An 18,995-nucleotide genomic window follows, 5' to 3' on the forward strand; every position below is an offset into this window, starting at 1 on the left:
CTTGTTTGTCTGGGAAAGGCTTTATTTCTCCTTCATATCTGAAGGATAACTTTGCTGGATAGAGTATGCTTGGCTGATAGTTTTTAATCTTTCAACATTTTGAGTATGTCATTCCATTCTCTCCTGGCCTGTAGATTTTCTTATGAGAAATCTGCTGATAGCCTAATGAGTTACCTAATGGTAAGTTACCATTCTTTTTTCCCTGGATGCTTTTAAAATTCTTTCTTTTTTTTTTTTTTTTTGGTACGCGGGCTTCTCACTGCTGTGGCCTCTCCCGTTGTGGAGCACAGGCTCCGGACGCGCAGGCTCTGCGGCCATGGCTCACGGGCCCAGCCGCTTCGCGGCATGTGGGATCTTCCCGAACCGGGGCACGAACCCGTGTCCCCTGCATCGGCAGGCGGTCTCTCAACCACTGCACCACCAGGGAAGCCCTAAAATTCTTTCTTTGTCATTGATTTTTCACAGTTTTAATATGTCTTGGAGAAGGTCTTTTTGCATTGAGCTGTTCTCTTAGCTTCATGGACTTGTATATCCAGTTCCTTCCCCAGGTTTAGGAAGGTCTCAGCTATTATTTCTTTAAATAAACCCTCTGCCTCCTTCTCCTGGGATATTCATTATTCTGATGTTGCTTTTCCTAATAGAGTTGGATAGTTCTTATAGAATTTCATTTTTTTTAGATCTTAGCTCTCTTTCCTCTTCTACTTGTATTGATTTCTTGATTTCTATCTTTGAGCTAGCTAATTCTCTCTTCCATATGGTCTGCTCTATTTCCCATATGTTCTTATGCATTCTTCATCTCATTTACTGAGTTCTTTGGCTCCAGAATTTCTGTTTGGTTCCTTTTCAGAGTTTCAGTTTCTTTGGTAATGTATTCCTCTGCTCATTAATATTATTCCTAAGCTCATTGAACTACCTTTCTAAATTTTCTTGTAGCTTGTTGAATTTCTTTAGGACAGCTATTTTGAATTCTGTCAGTTAGATTGCAGTATTATTTAATTTTAAGTTTGGTTTCTGGAGAACTGTCATTTTCTTTTGTGATACCATATTACTCTGGTTTTTCATGGTGCTTGATGAGTTGTTCCTCTCATATATTTGAAGTAACACACCTTTTTCTTTAGTAAGGCTTCTTTTAAATGACTCTAACAATTTAACAGGTTAGTAATTAGAGGCCTTTCTTTTGTTTTTCAGTAGGTGGCACTATAGTACAAGTTTTTGGTTTCTCTTACCTGAGTTGCCTTTGGTTATTTATATTTGAGAAATGGCACTTTCCATCCTCCACTGCCTCTGCTAGAGGTGTTGTCTGGTGCCCTTGTGGTCACCGCTTATGCTTTCAGGGTTGCTGGTACCTTGCTGCTGCCAGTATCGCTGTTGTTACTGGTGTCGCTGCCTGTGGCACTGAGATAGCAGGTGTGTCCACCATGTCTGGGATCTCCTGGATCCATGCTCCTGGGTCCAGTGCAGTGGGGACAGAGGGTGGTTGGGTGAGGAACTGAGGTCTTGGGTGCTTTTGCCACATCCAGGGTTATCAGTTTCATGGACGCTGCTGCTATGGGCAAAAGGGCCAGAGTCATATGTGCCTGCGTGACTGGAGGGATAACGTTGCAGGCCCTGTTGTTGCCTAGTTCCCTGTAGCCTTAGCCACTGCTGTGGCTGAGAAGCTGGAGTCATGTGCATCACCTGCCCTGCTGCTACCAGGTTTTCGGAGGCTGCAGGCTTAGCTGCTGTGGCTGGGAATCTAGGACTGCAGGCACCACCTCCACTGTTTCCCTGGTCCTGCCTCCTCTGTGTGTTTCAGCCCATCCACTCTTTTTTTTGGCCACACTGCTTGTGAGATCTTAGTTCCCTGACCAGGGATTGAACCCAGGCCCTTGGCATTGAGAGTGCGGAGTCCTAACCACTGCACCACCAGGGAATTCCTAGTCCATCCACTCTTATGTATAGTTGTACAGATGTGTGGAATTCTCTGGAATCCTGGTGTATTGGGCAGAGACACTTTTATTGAGTTATGGATGTTTTACTAGTTATAGATTGAAGGTAAGAGACAAAGGGAGCTTCTCACACTGCTATGATCCTGACTTCACAGTCTGGCTGGATTTTTTTTTAAACTAAATTGGTCTGAATATAGATAATTTATATTATATATATATATATATTTTTTTTAGATGTTGGGGGTAGGAGTTTATTAATTAATTTATTTATTTTTGCTGTGTTGGGTCTTCGTTTCTGTGCAAGGGCTTTCTCTAGTTGTGGCAAGTGGGGGCCACCCTTCATCGCGGTGCGCGGGCCTCTCACTATCGCAGCCTCTCTTGTTGCAGAGCCCAGGCTCCAGACGCGCAGGCTCAGTAGTTGTGGCTCACGGGCCTAGTTGCTCCACGGCATGTGGGATCCTCCCAGACCGGGGCTCGAACCCGTGTCCCCTGCATTAGCAGGCAGATTCTCAACCACTGCACCACCAGGGAAGCCCTGATATTTTATATATTTTTAATGTAGAACATGACTGACTTTTTTGGGTTGTAGGAGGCTTCTGCATTTGTAGTGATTTATCATATAGATGTGATATGATATTTGAATTATTTTTATAGCCTTTTCTCATTTGTTTCCTCTTTCTGTCAGTCATTTCTATCCAATCCATTCTTCCATCAATGCCAGAAATGATTTTTCCAAAAGTGCAGCTTTGCTCATTCATTTTTCCATCCTTGTAAAACAAAACAAAATAATCTTTTTCATTAACCATAACCTACCAAATACAAAGAGTACTACTGTCTGACTCCATTCTATTCATGCTTTATTTCCCACTAGACTTCATATATCCTACTCTCTCACCAAACTAAAATTCTTAGTCTATCCAAGTATTCCTAGTTCTTTGCTCATTCCATTCTCCTGCCCATATCCACCCTGTTCAGATATCAGACCACTTTTAAGCTTTGTTTTTATTCCTTAAAGGTGAGCAATTTCTTTTTTTGGTGAACTTGTAGCTCTTTTATGTGTGCCTTTGTCTTAAAGCACTCTGTTTGTATTATAGTTATACATGTACATGACTCATGCCTCTTAAGGTGTAAACTTCTTGACAGGCTGTTTGAACCATGTTTTATTCTATTTTGAATCCTTTACAACACTGCTGCTCAAAGCGTGTGTGCTTTTTTTTTTGGACCAGCTACTGGTCCAGGACAAGATAAAGAGCTGGCATCAGAGTATAAGTCAGTTGTGTCACTGAGCACACTGGTTCAGCTGACTTTTTATATAAGACTTTGCTATAGAAGGAAGTGTGTTTATTTACATTCTGGCACAAGCACCGTAGCAGATTGGCGCTTTAAGCAGCATTTGTGGAGCACAGGCTCCGGATGCGCAGGCTCAGCGGCCATGGCTCACGGGCCTGGCCGCTCCGTGGCATGTGAGATCTTCCCGGACCGGGGCACGAACCCGCGTCCCCTGCATCGGCAGGCGGACTCTCAACCACTGCACCACCAGGGAAGCCCAGCATTACTTTTAATAACCAAGAAAAAAGTAGGTTCCTAATAAATGCCTAATAAGTGAGTCCCAGCATATTTGTTCCTGTCAGGTGTTACACAATTAAATACATATTTTTCTGTTTTCAAAATTCACTGACTGTTACTTTGGCCTAGAAAGCGTGAGTATTATATTGGATATTAAGAGGCAGTAGACTTGTGTATATTCAACCCAAAAGAAGGGGTAGAATTTCTAAGAAAAATTCTGGGACAGTGTCCTTAATTTATCCCATCAAGTTCAAATTTGAGTTATCTTAATAAAATGTTCTGGTTGAAGTTTCAGAGAGGGAGACCATGCATTGATTTCCTGGAGACCAGTAAAATCTTTATTAGATCACAGGATAGAATTTGATTCTTAGAAATATGTTATACTTAAGAAATAAACAGGAACTTCTCTATTTTTCATGTTATTGCTATAGATGTGTTAGATACAGCAAATGTATTTCAGTGCATAGTACTTGCATTATTATTTTTATTTATTTATTTATTTATTTGCGGTACGCGGGCCTCTCACTGTTGTGGCCTCTCCCATTGCGGAGCACAGGCTCCGGATGCGCAGGCTCAGTGGCCATGGCTCATGGGCCCAACCGCTCCACAGCACGTGGGATCCTCCCGGACCGGGGCACAAACCTGTGTCCCCTGCATCGGCAGGCGGACTCTCAACCACTGCGCCACCAGGGAAGCCCTACTTGCATTATTTTTTATTTTTTATGATCTTTAGATAGCTGTCAAGAATGTAACCAGAATTTGTATAAAGGAAGAAAAGGGAAGGAAAAGGAAAACTTAGTAACCTGTTTTTTACAAAGTCAATGGGCCATGGGTAGGGCAGCCTAGTAATGATAGATGATCTAACTAAATTAATGTTAAAAATTGTTTGAGTTTGAATTATACCTCTGGGCATATTAAGTGAAGATTTAAATTAAATGTAACCATAAATGATGATGATGGTATAGTAACATATTAAAATGGTATGATAAGCTTCATTAAGAAACAGAAAAAAAGAAGACAACTTAGAGAAGCCCAGGCCTTCCCAGCAGAGATATATTGGACATGCTCGTAGTCAGTCCAAAATTAATTCTAGGGTGTGGCTACAAGGTTTGGAACCAGTGTTCACCCAACATTTGTTTAGAACATTTGTTATTTGTTTTAGGGTTTTCTAGTGGGAGAGGAGGCATTTGTTGGCCTTATTTATCACCTTACTTGATCTTTAATTAAAAATTTGAATAGGTAGTAAACATATACATGGTTCAGAAATCCAAAAATATCGAAAGATATACAGGGAACATGTCTTTCCCCTGTTCTGTATCTGCCCAGCTCTTACATTACCACAGTGAACCATTTTTATTAGTTTGTGGATCCTTCCATAAGTTTATTATGTAAATACAAAATACATATGTAGTCGGCCCTTGAACAATGCAGGAGTTAGGGGTGCTGACCTTCCAAGCAGTTAGATGGTTCTTCTGTATCTGGGGTTCTACATCCCTGGATTCAGCCAACTGGGGATTGTGTAGCACTATAGTATTTACTGTGTATAAGTGGATCCACACAGTTCAGACCTGTGTTGTTCAAAAGTCAACTGTGCTCCAGTACGCCCCCAGTTTTCAACACGAATTAATATGCATAATAACCCCATGTTTTACCTACTGTTCGGAGCACTCTTCATTTTTTCCACTTCATAAAATATCATGGAGATTCTTCCATATCAATACATACAGCTTTTTCATTGTTTTTGATAGTTAAGCCAAAGTGCCCATGAAGATCTATGGTTAGTTTTTAAAACATTTTAATTTAAGAAATTTGAGTATCTTCCCCTGAGTTTAAGATGTTATCTTAAATAATTTATTTTTGTATTTTCCTATAATAAACCAAGAATAAGTTTGATCAGTTAACTATCTGGGCCAATCTAGATAGCTTTCAATCTATGCAATCTTTTTTTTTCCCCCAAATTCTTTTATTGCAGTAAAATACATGTAACAAAACTTACTATGGTAACCATTTTTTCAGTGGCATTAAATACATCCACAATGTTGGCAACCATCACCACCAGCCATGTCCATAACTCTTTTCATTTTATAAATGAAACTCTGTACTTGTTAAACAATAACTCCCCATTCCCTACTTCTCCTAGCCCCTGGTTATCACCATTCTACTTTTTATCTCTATGATCTTGACTACTCTAAGTACTTCATATAAGTTGAAACATACAGTATTTGCCTTTTTGTGACTGGCTTATTTCACTTAGCTAATGTTGTTAAGGTTCATCCATATTTTAGTATGTTGCAGTTTTCCTTCTTTTTTGAGGCTGAATAATATTCCATTGTGTGTGTGTATATCTTTATATATCCATTCATCCGTTGGTGGACACCTGGGTTACTTCCATGGTGTTAGCTGTTGTGAATGATGCTGCTGTGAACATGTGTGTACAGATATCTCTTTGAGATCCTGCTTTTAATTCTTTGGGGTATATACCAGAAGTGGAATTGCTGGGTCATATGGTAAATTCTATTTTTTATTTTTTGAGGAATCACCATACTGTTTCCCACAGTGGCTGTACCATTTTACGTTCCCCCCAACAGTGAACAAGGGTTCTGTTTTCTCTACAGCCTCACCTACACTTGTTTTCTGTTTGTTTGTTTGTTGTTTTATAGTAGCTATTCTGTTAAGCATGAGGTGGTATCTCATTGTTGTTTTGATTTGCATTTTCCTAATGGTTAATGGTGTTGAGCATCATTTCATGTGCTTTATTGACCATTTGTATATCTTCTTTGGAGAAATATCTATTCAAGTCCTTTGCCCATTTTTGAATTATTTGTTTTTTCTTTTGTTCTTGAAGCCTCTTTGCACCTCTGTGATCAGAAGCAGCTATTAGAGCACAGACCCCTGATAGTTGGAGTATAGGGTCCTGTTTTCCCACCCTGGCCTCCCACAAGCTGTGTGCAAGCTGCTCCAGGAACACCTGCACAGCTGCTTACCACATGGCTAGGAATAGAGGATGATGGGTAGCTGCTACTGTGCTAAGGGCTTAGACTGACGAAAATTAACTGCAATATACTATCCAGGTCTTCTCTGGAAGTTGCAAGCCTTCAGTAGACTCCAGAGTTCCAAAATAGTTGCATTAAATTCTGCCAGTTCAGTTGTCTAGGTGGGCAGACAGATTCCTGGTACTTACTACTTTGCCATTTCCCAGAATTCTCTCTATGTAATCTTTTGTTAAATGATTAGTGGAAAGCTTTATAGACAACAGCTGGAGCAGACTGTTTAAAACTACTTAGGCCATTGTTTTTTTTAATGTTTCTTTTTTGTTGTTGCTGTTAAGCAGCAAAATTCTTTTTACAAATGAAATCTGATGTGGATTTCCAACATACAAAATAGCTAAAAGCAAAGCAGCTCTGGCCTGACATTCCCTCCCTCACCAATACCCGTCAGCTCCACACCCCTTTTCTTCTTCCCACCTCCACTCTGAGGAAGCCCTTGTTGAGGTGGAGAAGAGATTAAATGAGCAGGTTAGCATTTCCCAAGATATGACTAAGGAATGAATATTAATGATGAGGGATGTCAGTAGATATTGAATGGGGGAAAATTCCATAATCAAATTAATTTTGGAAACCTTGGATTGGATAAGAGTTAAACCTATTCTTTAACTATGAACCTGTGTGAATTATGGATCCCCCAAAAGGAAGATTATACGTACAACATTTGCCAAACTTATTTGACCATCAGTTTTTTTAAAGAAGTAACTTGAAGAACACTAGTTTGAGAACCTCATTTCTTTATTCTATAGTGAAAGTCAAGATATGAGAAATTATATGACTTGTTCAGGGACACCCAGCACTAACTTATTTCAGAAAGGTTTTTAGACACTTAGTTGACACTCAGTAAATTGGAGTGAAAAACGGAACCAAAGCTCATTATGCGTAGTATAGTGTTCTTTCTTTTATACTACACTGCCTCAGCAATTTGAGATTTGTTCTGCCAAGTGCCATATACATATACTTTCTAAGAAAAATCTGTCATCAGGTTTTATCGTGTATTGCACTCTGAACAATACGCACAGTACTTATAGGAAAATAGAAATGTAATATGTGATCTCAGAGTATAAGGAAATCACAAAGTAATTGTGATACAACACTTTTGTCCGTTCACCAAATAACATTTAACTGTATTAGCTGTTCATAATAGTGATGAAGAAGGCAGAAATGTCCCTCCCCACTACAGCTTAAATCTAGTCAGATACATTAAAGATTAGCAAACAGTGTAAGAGAAGAATGGATCTATGTGTGGTCATTTGAAGTTAAAATCAATATTGAGGACATTATTAGGAAAATTATTTAAGATATATATATATATTTTTTAGCATATAACTGCATAAAAAGTTGAATTGTTTTCTAATTGTTCTTGAAAAGTACACTTTCTTCTCTGGCTGTTAAACTGAAAATGACAAAGGTTTGAATTATTCTAAGTTGTTTTGTTAGCTTCCAAGACCTTCACATATTGAAGTATCATTTTAAATGTACTCTGTCAAGTTTGGTGGTATTGATGATTCTGCACACTGATCATATATTTTTCCCTCATACCGTATTAAATATTGCAGGAAGTCTTCCAAAGTTTAAAGAAAGAACAGGTACAAGCTTGTGGAATTTCCATATTTTTGATTTTTTTTTTTTTTGCATTGTGTTTAAAGGATTGTGTTTATGTTAACTGGATAATCTGCCATTTCAATCCACTCTTTTTTGAGGTTTTATACTTTTTGCATTACAGTTGATGGAAATACCTGGGCACAAGTAATTGCCTTATACCCAACTTTAGTAGAATGCATCACCTGCTCATCTTCAGAAGTCTGCTCTGCACTTAAAGAGGCACTAGTTCCTTTTAAGGATTTCATGCAGCCACCAGCATCCAAAGTTCAAAATGGAGAATCTTGACCAGTTACAATAAATTTTAAGAAGAATGATATACAAAAATGTTTGCTCCTCAGTGAATTTTCTGTGAGAAGGACGTTTCTTACTACAAATAATTCTTGGCAGCTGTTGTTAGCCTCCTTTAAATTGTACTTACCTGAGTTAAGTAATTCATATTACAAGCTTACATGTCAACAAAGGTTCCTGAATGAGTAGCAGTGCAAGCCTTTAATAAATTAAACTGATGGGAGAGATAGTTAATACTACAACATACCTGCTACCATATCTTCAGTTGGTGATTTAAAAGTAAGCTTATGTACAGTTTGTGGTGTATGTGTTAATGATGTACTTTTTAAAAAGAAAAAAGATATTTCATTTTGTCAGATTTATTAGGCTGGTGTTTTTGCACCCTTTTTCTAGTACAAAATTGTACTAAAATTTTATGCAAGATGGTACTGTAACATTCCATATTGTCTATAACCAGCCTTTGTAAACAAAGGGAACTGATATACTTGTGTGTATAATAAATGGTACAGTTCTGTATAAAATAGTTGCATTTATTATTTAAATTTTTAAAATATTGATAATGTTAAATGCTTGAAACTGTATTTATTATTAATACAAAATTGTTTGCTTACATTTTTACTTATAATTTGCCTTCTTAAGTGGCAGATATGCTTATCGTATGATCATACAGTTAGCTTAATGCTTATTTTAAATGTATTTACTAGTGACTATTAAACATCTGGCCAGAAAGGTCATGAGAACACAGCAGCAGATAGTTTATGATTTGCTGATATTGCAACTTTGAAATATAGGTTATTATTAAAACTTAATATATTGAGATAAATTGTAGCACTATGACTCCATCATACCTCATTTCTTTAAATATCTTTCCCAGATTTCACTTAACTCTGTCTCTTTTTATATTTGCTGTCTGGATTTTAAAGACTATTTTATATTTCTACTGATTTTTTTTTCCCCCACTGACTAACAACATTGATCACTGTCTTTGAAATATGACCCAGGCAAGATAATTTTAGATTTCCTAAAATTTTGCTGCGAGGTTTTGTTCATTTGAGTGCTTCATTTTGTAACATATTCTCAAGAAGAAAATAACTGTGCTAACCCACAAGTATAAAATATGTGTGTATTCTAAAACAATGAGAAGTGTATTTTTAGAGATGTGAAGCATTTAGAAGTACAGAAACTTTCTGTCATGGAGTAAAATGCTAATTTTGTTTCACTTTCCTATCTTAGTGAAGAAGAAGAGTGCTCTTGAATACACTAACTTAATTATTTCTTAAAAAACTGACTGGCCTAGCTCACTGTATTTTTTCTTTAATGGATTATGATATTATATTTTTCTTCTGAGTTAAATTTTCATAATTATTTATGTGAAGACTCAAAGATGTTTAAAAATGATTATTCGTAAGAAATTACGATGGTCTTAGTATTATTTTAGTGTTCTGGAAGGCCTCTGATTTTAATAGAATTTATAAATTTCAGCCTCTCTAGAATAAGTATAAAACTACAAGAGGATATTAGAATTGAGTAATGAATTAGATACAATTTTGAGGCTGTTGTAATTGTGTATTTATTTAATTTGCACTAGTATCTGTAAACATGTGATAAGGTCTTTTTTTTCGAGGGGATGTTATTTTTCTTAACACTAATTAATGAATTTCTATTTTATAATTTCACCTAAAATTAAGGTAAAATATGGCATTTCCTAGATTCTATCTTCAGCATTTCCTTAAAGAAAGTTGTGAAAAAAAATTCAATCTGTGTATTTAGTTTATTTTCTGTAATTGGATATGTTAAACTGGGAATTAGAAAAATCTGCATATCACTGATAAAGTGTTGAAATTGAATAAGAAGGGTAGTGGTCCAATTCAGTAACACGTTAAAAATATTGCCATGAATTTACATGAAGTAAAAATATGCCTGTTCTTGAGAAATAACAGATCAATTGCAATCAGAATAATTATTCTCCAGTGAAAGTTAGATGTGAGTCAAGGGTATGCAGCATATATTTATATAAACTGAGTAGTTTTAGCTAACATTGTATTAGTTTTCAATACTAGGACCATGCCCTACAGAAAAAAAAAAAGGCATAAATATGGTGAATTTGTAAATACCATATAGTATGGTAATCATCCCAGTGGGCTGCCCACTTCGTGGTATAATTTGACAGGTTTTTCCTCCCAGAATATCTCCTGCCGCCCCCAGGAATCACTACTAGCAATTCATTCCCTTGAGTCAAGGCTGCATTTTCTAAAATATCCTGATCCCTGGGGAGGTTAGCACCTTGTCTTGTTGGTATGAATTGCCTTCTTTAGTTACTAGAAGAACTGGGCTGTGTGAGATTACTATTGGTAGATGCTAGGAGATTCAAAAAGGAAGCTTCCAAAGCTAAGATCATTTTATAGCACATTTGAGACTATGACTGGTCCTTGAAACTGTGGTAATAATGTCCTTTGGGATACATATTATAAATACAATGAGTTTTAAGCCTCACGTGATCACCTTTTGTCCCTGACAGTACCTGTCTTACATGGATTGCTGGACAACTGGCATATGCCAACAATTGGATTAAAGTCCTTTTCTAGCTATTTTTTCAACTAAAAAGGAAACAAACTAATTTTCAACTTGAGTAACTTACTTTTTAGTTTCCTATAATGCCAAAAAGGAAAAGGTCATTTTGTAGTTTCTTATTTAGTATTTCTTTATAAAAACTAGTGTTAAGTTTTGTTAGTTTTACTGTATACTTTTGTGAGTAACATTCATTTCTGAGAAGCCTGTTAGGTGCATAAAAGTCTGGCTTAGAGAGACCCGCTTTTCACTTGCTTTCATTTTAAATTTTATTAACAGCTATGTTGTTTCTTACCTGTTTTTCCCCTGTGTGATTATTATTCATCTCTTGCTATATTCCTTAAATTATATGTAGTGTCAGAAGGAAGAGATGAACAATTCAGCACATATATTTTACTGTGATGAATAACATTCACTTAATTTAATTCTGTAGCAGGCCAATAACTAGGTTGTCCTTTCTCATTGTAACCTTAGAGTATTTTGTTCATCATCACAATTTGGTACCTCTAGTCCTAGGTAACCATTGGGCCAAAGAGTCAACTCAAAAGTATTAATGAGGTTATCATTGTTACACTGTGTTAATGAATGACAGTGTAGTTATTATATAATGACTAATATATTCTTCTCAAATGTAGAATAATTCAGACGAGCAACCAAATCCTCAAGAGTCTGCTGTAGGTGATATGACATCTGGCTAGCCAAGGCACAGTTCTTGTGATTCACAGTACCTGTGATTGCTATAGAAATTAATCATGGAGATTTAGAAGCCTCTGGAGAATTAATCTATGTCCAGGCCAAGAATATTGTTGATTACTTTGTTTTTTTTAATGGAAAACTACCACAAATGTAGACAAAAATGGTCTCATGAAAGCATTGCCAGCAGGCTAGTATATGTTCTTTAGATTTCTACTTATCAGGTTTGGCCTTTGGGGCAGATATGCTCATCTTGTGTAAAGTACCACATTTTACTATGCTTAGTGTTGCAGGGTTGTATTTATCTACATTATTAGAGTGAATTTTGCTTTTTTTTTTTTTTAACCATTTGTGAGAAGAACCAGGAGTTCATACCGCCTGGTATGTTACCAATTTATATACTATGGGAAAGCAGTTTTTAATGCTTCAAAATCACTTGAATTAAATTTGTTTTTAATCTCTGCTAAGTAGAGTAGTGCTTTCAGTTTGAATGAAGAGTTTTTGTAGATTGGGAAAGAAAGTTACAATGTCTATCTTATATAAAAACTATTTCAGAGGATTTAGATAAATACCAGTTTCTTACAAATCTAGTAATTTTGAATGTCTAGCAGTGTTGGCTCTCTTTAAAGGAGCATGTTGTGATCCTTTTGTGACTATAAACAACTCTTAGTAATCCTGACGAATTGTGAGGCAGTGAGAAGCTGAGGCTCTGCCTCTTAGTTTCAAGCCTGTTAACTTTTCAAAGCCTCTGTTTTCTTATCTCTAAAACAGATGATAATGAGTTACTCACTTATTCTTTAGAGAAAACAATACATAGTTTGAATTTTGAGTTGATTTGGTAATGACATCCTTGGGGTAGTTGTTTGATAAATTTATTACTGTACTATTAATTGAGATCTTTAACTATATATTTTTCTCCCCTTTTCTCCTTTTTTAAATTGTATGTTTACCTTATTTCCTTTCTTACACACTCCCCTAGTTTCTCTTTTTCTCCTCTCATTTCTCTTTCATTCTCTGCCTCTTTTCTTCCAGCTTTTCTTCTAATTTCACCTATATCTGTTCAGAAGAAACAGAGCTATTAGTGGTAGAGCCACTGCCAATTGCCTTTCTATTAAATGAGACTCTGGAAATACCTTCTACTTTGGCCACTGTTGCTTTTTTACAAAGGTGGAGTCCCCCTGCCATTTCAAAATAGCTGAACAAGTTAAAGTAATATGTGGCTATAGCTCCTACTGTCTTTCCGAATCTACAAGATTCGGCAGCCAGGATGCTCACAAAATGAGATTGCTATAAATATGATGAATTCAGCAGCTAAACTTGGAACAATCATGTCTTTTATGTAAATAGATCATACCATTTTTCTTAAAAGGGAGTCTTTAGACTCATTCATGAGTTTTTGGGTTTTTTGTCTTTTTTGGGGGAGGCCTTTTTATTTGTTTTTGGAGGCAGATACTTTGAACTATTTTATATTTATGTTATCTAAATATTCGTTGATTTATAATATTTGCATGGTGCCTACTTTCAAGGAGGACTTAGAAGCAGCATATTGCCCATGTTTTTCAGCTGTTTCTGTTTTTCTGTTGAAAGCAGTATTCTTTGATAGAAGACCTGGAATGTTATAGTACTCATCTTCAAGTCTGTCTTGGGTGTATTTGGTATCCATATGGTTGATGCTTGTAATGATACAGAGGTCAGTTGAAACATTCTTAATCACACTCTGGGATTGATTCTAGCCCCTCAGAAAAAAAGAAAATTATTGTACCCTTGAATTTTGAGATCATTTTCAGTTGCTGCAAATGTGGTTATATTAAATTTTATTTTAAACATTCAATAAATAGTGCCACCAGGGAAGATCTGCTAAACCATGCCACCATTGTGGGAAACTATTGCAATATAATACCAACTGCTCCTTTCTATGAACTTTTACTAGATGGAGAAAAACTCCAAAGCTATAATATTGCAATCTTATTCTTTTTATCTAGAAAAATAAAATATTAGACTTCAGACCCAACTGTGCAAATTGCATTTGCTTTCCAGCTTTTACTACCTCTGTGTCATAATTTTAACACATAACATACAACTCCTGTCTCTTAAGGCAGTTACCATATGGTGTTTATGTCAGACTGGATATATTTATCTAATTTTGTGAGATTCTTTTTTAGTTCCCGACACAGTTCTTGAAAGTAATACTGCTGTTGTTACACTTCCTCCTTGCAATTTTTATGTTGTTGAGATGTATCAGTTATGTATTATAATCACGAAAGTCTCTTGGCTTCAAACCCAAATTTTCTTTGTGGCCTAGGATAGATTTTTCTCAAAAACTGCATAGATATGGCTGTGATTACATAGATCCTTAATTTGCTTTACAGTTACCACTCAGCATGATTCTAGGCTTTTAATTATGTTCCAGCAGTACTAGTTTTCTCAGTATAACTTAAAGTCATAACCACTTTGAGAATTTACTTTCAGATCTGATAAATTATTCATTTTTTTTCTTTCCTATACTTTGTTTGCATCCTCATCCCCATGAGGTTCAACACTTCAGTGACATCCCATGTCATTGCCTCTGTTTAAAGACTTCATAAGTGATTCAAACATTTGTATGAACTTGGAAAAACTTTCATAAAATGTAATAATGGAGATGTGTTTTTGAGACCTTTGTTGAAACTATTAATATATAAAATGAAGAAAAGAATATACAGTCAGAAGGACATTATGAAATAGCAGTTTAGAAAGAAAGAAGATTTATAACTGTTAAAATTTTAGGTCAAGTAAAGAACATAATCCTCATCTGGATTAGACTCTCAATTATCTCTTGTTTTATGGGCACTCCTATTTATTTGTTTATTATTTTTTTTAAATTTATTTTATTTATTTATTTTTGGCTGTGTTGGGTCTTCGTTGCTGTGTGCGGGCTTTCTCTAGTTGTGGAGAGCGGGGGCTACTCTTTGTTGCGGTGTGTGGGCTTCTCATTGCGGTGGCTTCTCTTGCTGCAGAGCACGGGCTCTAGGCTGCAGGCTTCAGTAGTTGTGGCACGGGGGCTCATTAGTTGTGTCTCGTGGGCTCTAGAGCACAGGCTCAGCAGTTGTGGCGCACGGGCTTCATTGCTCTGTGGCATGTGGGATCTTCCTGGACCAGGGCTCAAACCCGTGTCCCCTGCATTGGCAGGCGGATTCTCAATCACTGCACCACCAGGGAAGCCCTCCTATTTATTTTTGATTTAGTGAGGATAATTTTGAAACTGCCTACCTATAGCAATGACAGACCATCCCTCCTCCTCTCAAAGACAAATAATTTGTTTTAAAGTTTCCTTCTTGAAAACCTGGCTTGTGGAATAAATGTATGATACTGAAAGATTCTTCCATAGTATTTACAGAAGTCAAGTGTAGTTACAGTAATTTTTCTAACTTCTAATTTTTATCATAATTTCTGGAGGACCTAGCATGTGTCGGCCAGGGCTTTGCCTATATTATTTCTTTTACTTCTCACAGCAGTTCTTGCAAGGAAGGTATTAATTTTATTCATTTTACAGAGGAGGAAGTCAAGGTTTAGTGGGTCAAGTCACTTACTCAGAGTCACATAGCTGAAGTCCCTGAATAAGCATCTCTTATTTCAAAAGCAGTTTTTTCTACACAATGCTAGATTCACGTTTTACAAAAATGATCCGCACTTCATTAAAATCCAAGCCTTGCTGAAGTAAATTGAAAATGCTTTTTAGACAATTACTATTTCTATGAATAGGAATTGGGACAAAAACACTTGAACATAACAGAGAACTATGAAGTACTGTGAAAAAAAAGATTTGTCTAATGACTGGGACCTCCAGAGCTGCACTGGGTTTTTATTTGGTCCAAGAGAGTTTAAAACATCTTACTGATTTGTAGTTTGTTATAAGAGGTTATATTATTACCAATAGCTTAGTGGTTAAGAGCCCAGAGTTTGGGGCTAGACTTCCTAGATTCAAATTTCAGCACTGTTACTTACTAGATGTGTGACCTTCGGTTAATTAATCTGATTTGGCTTCCTCATCTGTAACATAGAGTTCATAGTAGTGTTTAACTCACAGAGTTGTTTATTAGGATTTTAAAAAGGAGTGTTGTGAAGAACTGTCCCAGGGCACACGGTAACTGATGGATGTTACATAAAACAAAGAAACAAAAATTTTGGCCCACGTCATTCAAGAAATGGTCAGAAAACCCATACCTTCTCACAAAAAGATCGTTTTTTTGCCTTTTACTGGACAACCACAGCATATTGAGAACCTCTATGTGTATATTCATAACTGTATCCTTGCTGTATGGACAGAAGTCATTGGGGGCTTCCAGGTGCTGATAGCTGGTTGGGTCCAAAGGATATTTGAGGGTATTTCAGGTAAAGACAAATAATGCGAGCAAGGCATATCTCTGAGATATGAGGAAACTGAGAGAGTACATTTCGATGTGTTGTGTGAAACAAGCTTGACAGTAAGGGATTGAGGCCCGTTCATGAAATTCCTTGAAAGCCAAGCAGAGTAATTTAGATTTGAGGTGGCAGGAGTTTGGAGTGATTATTTTTAGGAATATATTATGAAACTAAGGAAGATAAACTTGCAGTTGTAAGCACGATAAGTGGAAGGAATATAGAGTAGGGAGAGCTAAGGTAGGAAGCTGTTGCAATTTTTCTGCTGTGCGGTCATGGTGAACGATTGATAAGGTGAGCATGCTCACATTAGGAAAGGAAAGGATGATTAGATTCTGGATATTATGGGTGGAGGAAAAGAAAGAGTTGATAACAGCACATTGTGTCTGGATGATGAGTACATTGGTGTCAACACTGTCAAAAACAGGTTAATTATGGAAAGGAATCTTATACAATTAGTTAATGACTAAATTTATTTGGAAATTTTATTGCTCTAATATATCTGTATACTGTAGACCAAATAACTGTTTGATGACCATTTGAATATGTGGACCATTATGACAAATGACATTTGCTATGGTGGAGGATAATGTGGTCCAGTGTACAGTGAATGAGCAGTGGGGGATGACAGCCATGGCAACCCAATCATTGCTTATGGGAACAAGGTGGTGTGAATCATAATGAAACTATTAGTGAAGTTTCTACAGACTTTGTGGTAAGCATCACTGTGAAGCAGTCAATTTTGTCAACTTTGTCAAGTAAGGCACTTAATTGCAAGTATGTTCAATATATACAAAAATACATATTGTTAATTGGAAGTACTTCAGATTGGATATCGCAGGCAAACTGCCTTTAGCAGTTGCTTTAAAATGCATACAAGCATGACATTGAGATCGGTCAGTTAGTGGGCATACCCAAGTATATTTTAATGAATTCCCTGATGGTCCAGCGGTTACACTCTGTATTTTCACGGCCAAGGGCCTGGGTTCCATCCCTGGTCAGGGAACTAAGATCCCACAAGCCAAGTGGCACAGCCAAAAAACCCCAAATAAACCAAGTATATTTTATTTTCTTAATTTGCATATTACAAATTTTGTTTTGAAACATGTCAGGCAGGATGCTTTTTAATTTGAAAATTTGTTCAAGAAATTGTGTCCCATCACCAATACTATATAGAATAGAAATGAAAACCCAGTGTTACGTAATCTTTAATTTGCATGAGATTCTTTGGCTGAGAGGATGTTATCAAAATTAGATTGTGCTGGTTTAAAGGAAGAGAAAACGTACTTGTCCAAAAAGCACATGGATGTCCCTTGTGCGTAGTTTGGAGTCTGGACCTCAGCCCCCTGGCCTTCATGAAGGGATCAAAGTCTCCACGCAGAGTCAGTTCCAAATCTGAACACACTCTTCAGTTCCTCCATTCCTTACTTTTGTTATGTGGTCTGGATTTTCAGGAGCGTGATGACTAACAGTATTGCCAGATTTAGCAGATAAAAATATAGGACGCCAGTTAAATTTGAAGTTCAAATAAACAATTTTTGGGGGGGTATATGGGACATACATATACTAAAAAACTATTCGTTTATCTGAAATTTGAATTTAACTAGACGTTCTGTATCTTAACTGGCAACCCCTGCTTACTTTTTCTTCACAATGATTTGTTAACTTCACAGGAAGTCTCAAAATGAGAGACAAAAAGTAACTTGCCTGGCCCCAAAGCAGATGGGGCTCACGGCAGTCGGCCTTTTCCCAAACTTGGCCTTTAAAAAAAAAAAAAAAAAAAAAAAAAAAACCACCACCCACAAGTCCCATGAGCCTGCGCGTTAAAGTAAGCAGCGCAGCAGCTTTCCCGCCGGTTTTCTGCGTAATGTAGCACGGCGGCCACGCCGCGGGGTGGAGCGCATGTGGCGGTGTCCTTGCCGGATGCGAAAGGAGGTGCCAGAAACTTTAAACCCCGGCCAGAAGACAACGTGTCCACTTAGACGGCGGTAAGTGCCGCCATTTTCTTTGCGGGCAAAGACCGAGAGAAGTTAGGGGCTCCACTTTGCCCCGTAAAGCGGATTGGGGGGCATGGCCCACGGCCTCAGCACTTTGGTGACGTGGAATCAGGGTCCCCCCCTTTGGGGGCTGATTCCTAATGACACGTCGAAGTTTTGCCAAGTCGGGAAAAGGGACGCCGCCTCGGTCCCGGATGTAAGATGGCGGCGCGGGGGGCGGCCTGGCGGGGCGGTCACGTGGTGGGGAGTAGCGCGCGAGCCTCCTTAAGTGATCTCTATGGTTCGTCCGGACTCACTGGAGCAGCGGAGCGCGAGACGCGGTGCGTGTCCGCGCTCGCCGGGCTGCTGCCGCTGCCACTGCCACCCATGCCGCCGCCTGGCCCGGTTTCAGTTTTACGGGGTTTTTGTTTTATTCTCGCCTCCTGCAGAGGTGCACGAGATTTCCCCGAAGGGTGCTGGGGAGCCGGTGGCCTGGGGACTTCTGGGCTGTGCCGTGGTTTCTGGTTGCGGCGCCGGAGTTGGTGTCGCCTCTGCGGGAAGCGCTCCGGCGTTCTCCCGGGCGGAGAGCCGGCCTCACGCGGGTGTGGGGAGCGCGGCAACGGTGGGGGCCCAGCCGCCGCCCAGCCCCCACCGCAGGGAGGGGAGCGGGCGGCACAGCCCAGAGACGTGGCGGGAGCGCGACGGGCGAAGCGCGGGAGCGCTGCTTGCTGCCTCTCGGGGACCGTCCGGGTCCCGTAGGCGTCTGCTGCGCTTTTGCCGCCCATTTCATGCTTTCGAGTGGCCCGGGGGACGGCGTCCCCTCGGGGCGGCGGAGGGAGCGGCTGCCTCCGCTAGGACCCCTCCGCACCTTTTCTCTTTCCAGAGCTGTCGGTTACGTAGAGGACGCCGGCCCGGCCTCCCCCGGGCGC

At 38.5% G+C, this 18,995-nt stretch overlaps 2 protein-coding genes across 6 annotated transcripts in view; both read left to right on the top strand.

Annotated features, from left to right (window-relative positions):
- Positions 1–10,180, top strand: part of MON2 (MON2 homolog, regulator of endosome-to-Golgi trafficking) — a 127,223-nt gene extending 117,043 nt beyond the window's left edge. For all 3 annotated transcript variants that reach the window (XM_082634558.1, XM_082634559.1, XM_082634560.1), the window contains one exon: positions 8,265–10,180. In XM_082634558.1, coding sequence (XP_082490684.1) covers positions 8,265–8,428 — 164 coding nt within the window. In that variant the 3' untranslated portion in view covers positions 8,429–10,180. The remainder of the gene's footprint in view (positions 1–8,264) is intronic.
- A 7,775-nt stretch (positions 10,181–17,955) lies between these two features.
- LOC309811618 (uncharacterized protein) overlaps positions 17,956–18,995 on the top strand; it is a 60,444-nt gene continuing 59,404 nt past the window's right edge. For 2 of the 3 annotated variants that reach the window (XM_082634564.1, XM_082634563.1), the window contains exon 1: positions 17,956–18,283. In XM_082634564.1, coding sequence (XP_082490690.1) covers positions 18,161–18,283 — 123 coding nt within the window. In that variant the 5' untranslated portion in view covers positions 17,956–18,160. The remainder of the gene's footprint in view (positions 18,284–18,995) is intronic. The other variant, XR_014295218.1, reaches the window with a different exon arrangement.

The sequence above is a fragment of the Mesoplodon mirus genome (genome assembly GCF_964341445.2).
Source record: "Mesoplodon mirus genome assembly, chromosome: 11".
In the NCBI taxonomy this organism is placed as follows: domain Eukaryota; kingdom Metazoa; phylum Chordata; class Mammalia; order Artiodactyla; family Ziphiidae; genus Mesoplodon; species Mesoplodon mirus.